Below are 13,335 nucleotides of genomic sequence, written 5' to 3'. Positions count from 1 at the left end.
CCTGTTCCTACCAGCCTCACATCTAGAGGCTGTGGTTCCCCACTAGAGAATGTGCCTCCCTCACACCAGATCCTGTTCCTACCAGCCTCACATCTAGAGGATGTGGTTTGCCACTGGAGAATGTGCCTCCCTCACTCCAGATCCTGTTCCTACCAGCCTCTCATCTAGAGGTTGTGGTTCCCCACTAGAGAATGTGCCTCCCTCACACCAGATCCTGTTCCTACCAGCCTCACATCTAGAGGGAGGCACTTTCCCACTAGAGAATGTGCCTCCCTCACTCCAGATCCTGTTCCTACCAGCCTCACATCTACAGGCTGTGGTTTCCCACTAGAGAATGTGCCTCCCTCACTCCAGATCCTGTTCCTACCATCCTCACATCCAGAGGCTGTGGTTTCCCACTTGAGAATGTGCCTCCCTCACTCCAGATCCTGTTCCTACCAGCCTCACATCTACAGGCTGTGGTTTCCCACTAGAGAATGTGCCTCCCTCACTCCAGATCCTGTTCCTACCAGCCTCACATCCAGAGGCTGTGGTTTCCCACTAGAGAATGTGCCTCCCTCACACCAGATCCTGTTCCTACCAGCTTCACATATACAGGCTGTGGTTCCCTATTAGAGAATGTGCCTCCCTCACACCAGATCATGATCCTACCAGCCTCACATCTAGAGGCTGTGGTTCCCCACTAGAGAATGTGCCTCCCTCACACCAGATCCTGTTCCTACCAGCCTCACATATACAGGCTGTGGTTCCCCACTAGAGAATGTGCCTCTCTCACTCCAGATCCTGTTGCTACCAGCCTCACATCTACAGGCTGTGGTTCCCCACTAGAGAATGTGCCTCCCTCACACCAGATCCTGTTCCTACCAGCGTCACATCTAAAGGCTGTGGTTCCCCACTAGAGAATGTGCCTCCCTCACTCCAGATCCTGATCCTACCAGCCTCACATCTAGAGGCTGTGGTTCCCCACTAGAGAATGTGGTTCCCCACTAGAGAATGTGCCTCCCTCACTCCAGATCCTGTTCCTACCAGCCTCACATCTACAGGCTGTGGTTCCCCACTAGAGAATGTGCCTCCGTCACTCCAGATCATGTTTCTACCAGCCTCACATCTAGAGGATGTGGTTTGCCACTGGAGAATGTGCCTCCCTCACTCCAGATCCTGTTCCTACCAGCCTCTCATCTAGAGGTTGTGGTTCCCCACTAGAGAATGTGCCTCCCTCACACCAGATCCTGTTCCTACCAGCCTCACATCTAGAGGATGTGGTTTGCCACTGGAGAATGTGCCTCCCTCACTCCAGATCCTGTTCCTACCAGCCTCTCATCTAGAGGTTGTGGTTCCCCACTAGAGAATGTGCCTCCCTGACACCAGATCCTGTTCCTACCAGCCTCACATCTAGAGGGAGGCACTTTCCCACTAGAGAATGTGCCTCCCTCACTCCAGACCAGATCCTGTTCCTACCAGCCTCACATCTACAGGCTGTGGTTTCCCACTAGAGAATGTGCCTCCCTCACACCAGATCATGTTCCTACCAGCCTCACATCTACAGGCTGTGGTTTCCCACTTGAGAATGTGCCTCCCTCACTCCAGATCCTGTTCCTACCAGCCTCACATCTACAGGCTGTGGTTTCCCACTAGAGAATGTGCCTCCCTCACTCCAGATCCTGTTCCTACCAGCCTCACATCCAGAGGCTGTGGTTTCCCACTAGAGAATGTGCCTCCCTCACACCAGATCCTGTTCCTACCAGCCTCACATCTACAGGCTGTGGTTTCCCACTGGAGAATGTGCCTCCCTCACTCCAGATCCTGTTCCTGTTAGCCAGGGACCTATTTTATAAAACATCGTAAGTTTACGTCTGCAAGTAGCAGTTATACTGCTCATACATTTGCGTCATGTATTTGGCATCTATTTCACACAGACAATTACATCATTGTTGAAGATGGAGCAATAAAAGGACAACAGTGAATGAAATATGTGTACTTCCAGCTATATGTATTGTACTATAGTAGTAATAAGAATTGTGCTTGAGTAGTAGATTTACGTTTACGTGCAAAACTAGTCTTACGATGTTTTGTGAAATTGGGCCCTGAATTATAATCAGAAACACGGTCATGCATTGTTTTAACAGGAACAGGGTCCCTTAGTTAGTGTTTCTTTTGTGTGTCTTAGGTGTTTACAGATGTCGGACAACAGCTAGTCCCTCGTCGACAGGGAGGATGTTTATCCCCTTTCATTCATGGAGCTGACTTTGCAACAACAGGTATTTGATATTTCCTTCTTCATGGAGATATAAGAGGTATTTGATATGTTTGGTGGGGTGGGACTTAACCGTGGTAAAGCACTCGCTTGATGCATGGTCGGTTTGGGATCGACCCCCGTCGGTGGTCCCATTGGGCTATTTATTGTTCCAGCCAGTTCTTCACAACTGGTATAACAAAAACCATGGTATGTACTCTCGTGTCTATAGGATGGTGCATATAAAAAGATGACTTGCTGCTAAAAGGTAGCTCATGAAGTGGCTACATCGGGTTTCCTCTCTCTATTTGGTCCTTACTCATATGTCTGACGCTATATAACCGTAAATAAACTGTTAAGTGCATCGTTAAATAAAACATTTCCTCCTTAATGTGTATAGAGAAAACAACTATTTGTAAAGGCTGCTAACTCGGTCGTATTTGTATTGCACTGCCCCCTTTCCTTTCTCTCCTTGGATTCCACCTCATGTCGCCCCGATCTGACAACTCCCCCCTATCTTTCAACTTATTTTGCTCTCCACCTCCACCTCATTGTATTCCCAACCGCGACTTGTGCTTGTCTCTTGTGGCTCTCCGTCCCACACACCTATCTTTTCCCTTCAGCTTTAGCTGCTGGCTTAATCTGACCACTTCGGAGAGTGTTCGATAGTTACTTCTGGCATTGTTAAGAGACACTGGTAACTACCTACTATCGTCGCTGATAAAAGAAAACATCGTTTCTGCACTTTTGACCACTTTCAGGATTTTATTCATTCATAATGAGATATATGTTATCTTTTTAACGTTAAAGGATCCTACATGCCCAGGCAATGCCAAATAAGTAAAACGTATTTGAGAGAAAAGAAAAAAAAAAAAAAAAACGCCACACGTTTGTCTGTCATGAATACCTCTTATCTACCACATGCATTTTTTTTTTATCCATCTCATGTTTTAGACCTTTTCTATCATGTGGTCAAAAATACGTAACCACGCCAACAAAACGTGTAGCAATATTTTCCGCATTTAAGCCCTAAGCTTAAATACAAAAAGAATATCACCTTGGAGAAGATAGTGGTATCTAAAATTAAGTCTGGGAAGTTGAAAAATATTTATACTATAGTGATTTCCCTAGAAATTAGGCAAGGCATGGTGGACCAAACACTTTTGGGGCATTGTCGCCATTTTCGGGGCACTTGTTTTTCATTAAAAATACCAAAAAAAATTAATGAAAGTAAACATTAATGTAATTTATGTGCTTGCTTTAATAAATGAATGGCAAAAGATATAAAAGGCATATTCTATTAATTAATAATACCTTTTTGGGTGTTTTATAAGGGCAATTTTAGAATTAATTACTGAAAAAGGCTTGTTTAATCTCAGGGCAGCATGGCGCTGATTGAGGCAAGATGGTGCTAGACTATTGAGACATGGTGCTGCACCATGCTAAAACAAGCTAGGGAAAACACTATACTATACATATATTTAACCTGCTTTGTTATGGAGAATATTATAAGATGTAGAAGCATCAGGAGAGGTTTATGGATCTGTGTACCCTCTGTATGCTCTTGTACCCGAGGGGTACAAGAGCATACAGAGGGTATAAACATCCATAAACCCTTCGTGATGCTTCTACAACGAACGTATCTTGCCGACATGTTTAATTACAAGATTTTCTTCAAACACATCAAGGTGCATTAATTATGTTCAAACAAACAAAATGCTCAACAGCAACGTCATGTACCCAGTTTAGTGTTATTGTAGGGAGTGTAAAATGACGTCTTTGGAATACTGACATCATTCAAATTCAAAATTAGCTGTATTATTACAATACTTCGCCTCATTAAAATGCTCGGTTTTCTTCCAATTTAATTTTCCGAGTCGTTGGCAGATCATTTGACTGCCATGTTTTATTTAGGTTGGTAACAGGGGAATTAATACAATAACAACAGTTCGATGTTACATGTGGGGTATAAGAGATTTGACTCCCCCCACGCGGGCTATAATGATTTTTACCAAGGCTACATAACCAATGAAATTCGAGTATTTTACATGAAGGCGAGATAAATATAATTATAGAAGTCATTTCGGGGGGGGGGGGGGGGGGGGAGGGAGAGAGGTAATGTATAACGTTTGGTACTCGTAATGGTTTATACCTTATATTTGTATTACAGGTTTTTAAAACTTCAGCCACTTGTAAGATCAATATGTCAATTTTGATTCTCTGTCATCAGGACTTTATGACCTCCACGATATGGATGACGAGTTGCTGACAGCGCCATACGAAAACGAGACTGAGAAGACCCGCCAGAGCTGGAATGACATGAGTAAAGGAGAATACTTCAAGCTGATTCAGCTTCCATCTCAGACTGAAGAATCAAAATCCGTGGAAAAAAAATTCAAAGCTACTCTCTCATCAGATGTTGAGATCATAAAGGTATGTGCAATATCTTAATGTACTACTGTGAAATCACTTTTATTCGAGGTCGTATTATTTTCGTGTAATTCGTGGACTAGTGCAGTCAACGACTTTAAGAAGACAACGAAAATATGTCTACAGAGGAGAGCTGATCTTGGATAAAATATTCAATTCGAATTCCGTAACATGTATGTAGGAGGACTGCTACAAAATAGTGTATAGCCATTATGGTCGCAAAACACATTCTGCAACATCATCATATAAAGGGGCGAGACGTAGCCCAATGGTATTGCTCACTTGATGCGCGATCGTCCCCGTCAGTGGGCCCATTGGGCTATTTCTCGCTCCAGCCAGTGCACCACAACTGGTACATCAAAGGCCGTGGTATGTGCAATCCTGTCCATGGGATGGTGCGTATAAAAGAACCCTTGCTGCCAATCAAAAAGAGTAGCCCATGAAGTGTCGACAGCGGGTTTCCTCTTTCAATATCGGTGAGGTCCTTAACCATATGTCTTACGCCATATAACCGTAAATAAAATGTGTTGAGTGCGTCGTTAAATAAAATATTTCCTTCCTTCATTCATCATATAAAATAGATAGAATAGAATAATATATAATCACAGAACTCTTAAGTATTTTATAATATATTACACAAATTAGTTTGATGGCCAAGTACCTTGAATCTTGTAATCCATAACACCGTAGCCACATCCTGTCCAGGACAGGAAAGGTGTGGGTGGGTAGGAGGAGGGACCGCCTGCATTATTAGGTGCAAGGGAGCACCAGCAGTCCGACCGTAGCCGATAACAGGCGGAGGGTAGTATGGTGCTATGGAATTTGGAATGTCCCATAGGATTAAGCCAAAGATAATGATTGCACATTTTTGATGAAGAAAATTAGGCGCAATTTTGAATGGTCAGGCTAAATGGAAATGTAGGGAGCTACGTATAGGTTTAGAACTTAGTAGGCCAAGAGTAGCTCGTTATTGGGACCTATTTGGTGCTGGGATGTCTCCCTAGGTTGCAGGTAGGGGCCCTTATAAAGGTCTTGATTTGTTCAGATCGTCTGATCCACGCTCAGTTCACGAAATATCCAATGCAGGGGTCGAAATTTCAGACATCGGTGTCCACCATGCAGTCCAACATTAATTATATACATACACTATGTACCCATCAGAAAAAAACAAAACAGAGATGGCGGCAGAGTTCGATCTTTGCATTTTGGTTGAAGAAATTAACTGTTTCCAGAACGTTATATGACTATATATTGGAACAATAAGTGTGTGAGCATGGGCGGTTAGATCATGACTAAACCAATCCAACAATATACACTAACCTTTGTCAGTATTCACTATTTAGATGATACAGTTGTTAACATAAACAATATGGCGTATAACGAAAAACGACAGCCATCTTTTGAGTCTCCTAGATGAACGTACGCTGTAGACACCGAAATACTACCCCACGCCGTAGTAATCCTGGCAATGAATTTAAATGGATCGAGTTCTTCTCAAAATGACAGATGGTATAATGGACAGATTTAACACAATAGCAACATAATTTCATAAAACCAAAACCATCTCAAGCTAAAACAAATAAAATACAATGTTAAACTCGATGAGAAATAAAATTCTGGCTTATTTCTAGAAACCGTACATGGATAAATTAGACTTATAAAATTTAACGGTACAAGACGTTGTTGATGCAATTAAATTTTTGGCTCCAAATAAAACAAATTCACAAATTAAAACAGGTCGTCAATTCTGTAGCATATCCACTCCAGCTATCATTTAATAAATCACCTCTTTTATCAATATTTCCCTCTAAATGGAAAATTGCTCATGTAAAACCATTATTTAAAAAAGGTGACAAAAGCTGTCATACAAATTATCAACAATTTCTTTAAAGGGACATTCCTGATTTTGCTGCAATATTTTGAGATGTTATCGACTAATAAAATATTTCTACGATTAAACTTACATATTAAATATATTTTCTTGTTTAGAATATTAGTGGTTTTATAATAAACGTGTTTCTGATCGTTCTAATATTGATACTAGGTTAATTTTCATTATATTTCCTAAAAAAATATTTTTAAATCCAGTTTGGGCTTCTTACAAATATTAAGACGACCAGAAACACATTGAATATACAGGCACTAATATTCTAAACAAGAAAATATATTTAATATGTAAGTTTAATCGTAGAAATATTTTATTAGTCGGAAACATTTTACAATGCAGCAAACTCGGGAATGTTCCTTTAATTAGTAGGGTCGGAAAAATATTTGAATTTTTTATTTATTTAAGCACCTTTGTAAAAAAAGAAAAAAAAGGGCTAAACAATCTCTTTATAACTGTTTGTTCTTATTGTCCGAATCATAGCGCCTTATTATCAATAATGCTGTTTTCTGTTTTCTGCTTTCTGCGACATGTCCAAGGCACAAAGGTCTGATTTATAAACTAGAATGTTACAGTATTACCGGACATCAACTTAAATGGATAAAAAATTATATACATCTGCAAATAATCTGGTTACACAGTTGAGTTCAACAGTAATATCATTAACGTATACTAAAAAAGAGAAACGGCACATATGGTTAAAGCAATGGATAGTCACTTTCAACCCTGATAAACATCAAGTAGTATTATTTTTGAAAACCAAAATTAACCCACCTCAAGTAACCAATTATTGGTAGATTGGTATCACGCCTATTAATTTAACAAAAACACATATGTATTTATGTTTAACGTTCACAAATGATGGAAAATGGACACATCACATGAAAAATATATGTAAATCAGCTTCAACTATGATCTTTGTTTTAAGGAAATACAATTGCTCTTTGGATCGACAAACAATGATGCAAATATACACGTTTATTCGACCAGTACTTGAATATGCATCTGAAATTTGGGATGGGTGTCCAGTAATAAATTTTGAAAATTTAGGAAAGGTTCCACAAGGATAATAACTGGTCTACCGTTGTTTGCACCTAAAAACGCATTATATTTAGAAACAGGTTTGGCTACAATCTCTGACGACACCGAAACACACGAGGCTTATAATCTCTTTGTCATATAATCTCAACCTTAATACAACGTGTTTATTTGTAAACTGTACACGCAACTTTAATTCCAGTCCGCCATTACTAGATATTCAAACGACGTACGAATATGTAATGCAGTGTTTTTGTATGAAAATACGTCAACTTTGAATGACGTTGTAGTGAAAATCCTTACATAAAAATAAAGTAGCGCTTAACGGGGGTTTTTTGGGGTTTTTTTCTTTTTCTGAATGCTGGACAGCCTTCAGTGTAAAGTTGCTAATGAAATGTTTTCGAATGATAAATATCAATGCATACGTCAATTATTGAGTGTCATCGTAGTAAATATGCTTATATACCAATAAACACAATGCCGTGACCTCGATTAATTTACATCTAGAGAGTTTTTCGGTATCGTCCATATAATATATTAGGAATAAAAATTATATTATGCAAGCTTCTGAACGCCCGGAAGGCCAACACATTATTAGTCAGCAGCGTACCACCTAGGGTTGAAAAACGTGTCCACTATAGTCTGAGGAACAAAACCGATATATGTATTCCTTTTTCTAAAACAAATGTACTAAAAATGCCAATTGATATTTGGTATAGTCGGAAAGCGTAAATACAAAATTGTGAACGAATTTCATCTTTTAAAAAAACATTAGTACTGGATTTTTACAAAGTATCCTCGTTCCATTTATGCACAATCATTTATTTGTTTTTACTTTTATTATTTGTTATTACTTAGCAGCTGAGTTCTCTGAGAAGACAAAATGTTAATAATGAATATTGAAAAAAACAACTGGTTACTTCTTTTCTTTTTCTTTCCTTTCAGTTTATTCAATCGTTTTTCACAAACGTTTACTTATTTATTGATTTATTTATTGAAATTTGCTCTTGCCATTATTGTCCAATTTAAAGTTTGTAATTAGGATAGGGCCTCGTATGGTGGACGTGTGTCCCAATCCGTTTGTATGTATATATATATATATATGTTTGCAATGATATGTAATGAGGTTGTGTACTTTAATTTGTACTATTAAAAACGGTTTTCAATTAAAAGATCATGTTTCGTGGTTTATTTAAATTAGTCCTTTTTTTGCAGATTGAACGCATTCAAAACCAGTACCTGTTTGATCAATATTGTAGAACGAAACGTCATTTCGACGAGAAGAACCCAAAACTGCGCAACCAGCGAAAACTTTGGCACGGGACATCGTCTGACTCTACCAACAGCATAAACACAACTGGATTTAACAGAAGCTATTGTGGCAAAAATGGTGAGTGGTTTAGAGAAAGCTAATATCTATGAGGGATTGTTCTGTACTTATATAATATTAGAAATTTGTCTGTGAGATATTTAAATATATAAAATCGTAAAACAAATGTCCACGATCAGTAATTTTAATGGACCCATTGAGCAACATATTAACATATTAACCAGCATATTAATATTAGACATAAACTGGTAGAAAGAAATAAGAGATCACATCAACATTATGTAGGAAAGTGTGACTGCAAACAAAAAAACGTATCCATAATGTCAGAGAAAGAAAGAAATGTTTTGATGCGCGGTCAGTTTAAGATCGATCCCCGTCGGTGGGCCCATTGGGCTATTTCTCGCTCCAGCCAGTGCACCACGACTGGTACATCAAAGGCCGTGGTGTGTGTTACCCTGTCCCTTGCTGCTAATCGAAAACAGTAGCTCATGAAGTGGCGACAGTGGGTTTCCTCCCTTAATATATGTGTGGACCTTAACCATATGTCTGTTGCCAAATAACCGTAAATAAAATGTGTTGAGTGCGTCGTTAAATAAAACATTTCCTTCTTATTTAACGACACACTCAACATAATGTCGGAGAGTTATCCATGTTACTTCCATTCAAGCCCGCATTACCTCTGTGCAAACATTATGACGGTAATAGTTACTGAAAGGTGGTCTATGAAACAATGTGTATCCGTATTCCTTTCTCTTAAAATATATCGGATGTCCCTCCCTGTAAATTAAAAAGCAGTGGAACCTGAAATATTAATGTTAATATCAACTACTAGACCGAACATACGTTTTGACCACAGACATCCTAGTAAAGAACGTTCAGGTCTGTTTATCAACACACTGAAACACATTCCATAGTTTGCACATGCATCGCGCAGTTGCCCCGTACACGTGACTTGGGTGTCATTCTGGACTTTGACAATTTCCAGGAAGGTCCATTAATCAAAGTGGAACATTATTTCTGTCAATCGTTTTAATTCTTTTGATCATACAGTTGTTATTGCTTTGTTTTTAGTCATATTTATTGTTTGAATTTGCGATTTACTGATCGCAAAACGTCAACTTAAAATTTCACTTCTGACCCTAATCGTCCTTCAAGAACTTTGGTGGTTATAAAACCTACTGTAATACTGAACTACCGGTTGTAATCCTTGCCCAATTAATTCACTATTATCATATAACCATTCCCCACAGCTAATATACCTTACAATTTTGGCAATTATAAATTCATATTAGAGTTCCCCTACTTTTTTGAAGAATATATATATATATATGTATATGTATATGTATATGTATATATATATATATATATATATATATATATATATATATATATATATATATATATATATATATATATATATATATATTCAACATGCAGAATGGTTATCGTTTGTTGTTATTTTTTTACAACATGAAATACTGCCAATAGCCGACTGAACATAGTTGTCGTACGCGTGGTGTTGTACATGTGTATCATGTTTATGATGTTGTATACAATGTATTATCTATTTCTATCTTGTAGCAACTGTATATGGCAATGGGGTGTACTTTGCTACCAATTCATCCTACTCTGCAGGTGACACATATTCGCCGCCCGACAGCGAGGGATACAAATATATCTACCAGGCGTTGGTGTTAACTGGCGATTACACAGTAGGCAGTTCTGGTATAATTGTTCCCCCACAGATACCTGACTCGGCGTCTCACATTAAATTTGACTCCGTCGTTGACAGAATAAAAAACCCAAACATGTTTGTAATTTTCCATGATACACAAGCTTATCCAGAATACCTTATAACATTCAAACAAGATCCGAGACAGCATACTGTGCCATCTATAAATGTCAAGCAAACGTGTCATTTGATGTAATACTGGGGGACAGGACGTAGCCCATTGGCAAAGTATTGATGCGCGGTCGGTCTAAGATCGATCCCCGTTTAGTGGACCCACTGGGCTATTTCTCGTTGCAGCCAGTGCTCCACAACTGGTGTAACAAAGGCCGTGGCATGTACTATCCTGTCTGTAGGATGATGCATTTTAACGATCCCTTGCTGCTAGTCGAAAAGAGTAACCATGAAGTGGCGACTGAGTGTTTCCTCTCTTAATATCTGTGTGGTCCTTAACCATATGTTCAACGTCATATAACAGAAAATAAAAAAATATTTCCTTCCTGGTGAACTTCTGATGGATCGCAAGGAGAGCGATTATCAGACTGGCGTGGTAGGTTATCAAATATTACTCAATACTTAATAATGACATACACAAATATAAACAACAGTCAGATAAATAAACAAAATATACAGCACTCGTCCTTCCCTTTGTGACACGGCAATGCTGAGCTTTCAAGAAAGAATCGCAATGTATCATCACATTTAAACAATAGTCATATGCAGGATTCGAAATATGAAAGAACAGAACCGACCATCGTATAAGAGAGTGGATCTGATGTAATTATTTAAAAAATACAATAATAAAAATTAAAAACTAAATTAAAAACAAACCGAAAATTCACAAACCGAAAAGAACCAATAAAACAAACATACTATATATTTAGAATAAGTATAAAGCCATTGTAAGAATGCATACCAAAGTGTACATATGAGTTTACATGACACGCAGGTGTCTAACTACCATATAAAGCCAATTATTTATGCAACATTTAATGTTTGTTTCTTACAGCCACAAATGCTTGTTGAATATCAATCTTAGTCATTTAGCACTGTGATACAATCTGAACTTAACCGTCATATCATGGATGGGCAAGTTGATGAACAAGACGCTTCTTTAAAATGGAACTGGTCCCATTCTATTTCTACATGGATTCAAAACCTACTGAAAAACAAAATGGGCGTCCATGGGCAAAGGAAATCTAAATCTACAACCACATTTATAAAAGTTCTATGTTAAATTGTTACGCAACAATGATGTATGACACTTATGTCCGTAAACTACAGGATATTATAATAACATGATATTAATATTAACTGAGATTGCATGTACTCATTACATAATTTGTTGACTATGCAAATTATATGTACATTAATCGAGGTCACGGCACTTCGTTTATTGACATTGAAGCAAACGTACTATGGTGACACTCCAGAAGTAATATATGCTTCAACATGTCAATAGCAACTTTACATAATCGGAATATCGAGTGATGACTGACTGGAACTATAGTTGCATATACATACAGTTATAAACATAGGTTGTATTAAGTTTGAGATTATATGATAAAGACATTATTATCCTCGCTAGAGGCTCGTATAATACAATTTGTATTCCTAATATATATTGAAGATACCTAAACACACTCTACTAATACCTCTCTCTCTCTCTCTCTCTCTCTCTCTCTCTCTCTCTCTCTCTCTCTCTCTCTCTCTCTCTCTCTCTCTCTCTCTCTCTCTCTCTCTCTCTCATGCATACATACATACATACATTTATCCTATAACTTACCCATGATATCTATGACATAAACCTATGTAATAATTTATTTTGTCATCCATTAAAGGCTTTTGTAGGAGATATCGCTGGCACTATCATTTGCGATATCCCCTGCGATATAATCTTGATTGGCCAAATTTTAATCGCAAGACAATGTTTTGTTACGTCACTGTGTTTGTTTCAGCACTAAACGTACCATTAGTGACGTCACGCCACTGCCGTTCTGTTAGTTAACGAGTCTACCGCTGACATTCAACCCACATTACTGACATTGTTTACAACTGTCGCAAATGAAAATAATGATAATGGATGATAAAAAAAATTACCCACCACGTGTCTTGTGATATCATAATTTATCAGACTCGGATTTCATACTTTTATCAACTCGTGCTGATAAATTATGATATCATAAGACACTCGGGGAGTATCCTCTATGTATTAACACCGTTAATAATAGTATGCATATTTGTAAGGTCTCTAGGCAATGTGTTGCTGTGGATGAGTCTTTTCTTTACTAGCTAACAAGACCTGTGTAACGTTTTCAAAGATTTAGTTAACTAAATTGTGATAATCGTGATGACGTCATGTTAACGATGGTGGCGACTTTAGTACTGTAATTTACTAAAAAAAATGAATTAAAATGTTATTTTAGAAGTGTTATAGGATAAATATCAACCTTGTCTAGTTAATCGATTAACATAAACTCGGTTCATCTTTGCCATATTAAAACACACTCGTGGCGAATCCTCTATATTATTATTATTATTATTATTATTATTATTATTATTATTATACATAAAATGAAAGTGAACACGCGTCCGCTACTTGACCAACGCCACTAATAATAAGACGGAGAAGAAGAAGGAAACACACCACAACAGACGTTTGAATTTGTCACTTTAAAAACACAGTTGTC

The 13,335-nt window shown here is 38.1% G+C and overlaps 1 protein-coding gene across 1 annotated transcript; it reads left to right on the top strand.

Annotated features, from left to right (window-relative positions):
- Positions 1-973: 973 nt before the first annotated feature.
- Positions 974-9,088, top strand: LOC121373056 (protein mono-ADP-ribosyltransferase PARP10-like). The gene is made up of 4 exons (XM_041499499.1): positions 974-1,120; positions 2,168-2,258; positions 4,464-4,666; positions 8,802-9,088. Exons 1-4 carry the CDS (start codon positions 974-976, stop codon positions 8,997-8,999), a joined length of 639 nt encoding a protein of 212 aa, XP_041355433.1. The 3' UTR covers positions 9,000-9,088.
- Positions 9,089-13,335: the final 4,247 nt, after the last annotated feature.

Source organism: Gigantopelta aegis, chromosome 5, assembly GCF_016097555.1.
Source record: "Gigantopelta aegis isolate Gae_Host chromosome 5, Gae_host_genome, whole genome shotgun sequence".
Taxonomy (NCBI): domain Eukaryota; kingdom Metazoa; phylum Mollusca; class Gastropoda; order Neomphalida; family Peltospiridae; genus Gigantopelta; species Gigantopelta aegis.
The sequence above is the reverse complement of the archived record's forward strand: the minus strand, read 5'-3'. Positions and strand labels throughout refer to the sequence as shown.

Excerpts from the sequence above, each read along its gene's own strand:
- LOC121373056 (XM_041499499.1), top strand. The coding sequence starts at position 974 with ATGTGGTTCCCCACTAGAGAATGTGCCTCCCTCACTCCAGATCCTGTT. Across the intron at positions 2,259-4,463 it reads AGCTGACTTTGCAACAACAG|GACTTTATGACCTCCACGAT; the intron begins GTATTTGATATT and ends CTCTGTCATCAG. Across the intron at positions 4,667-8,801 it reads CAGATGTTGAGATCATAAAG|ATTGAACGCATTCAAAACCA; the intron begins GTATGTGCAATA and ends CTTTTTTTGCAG.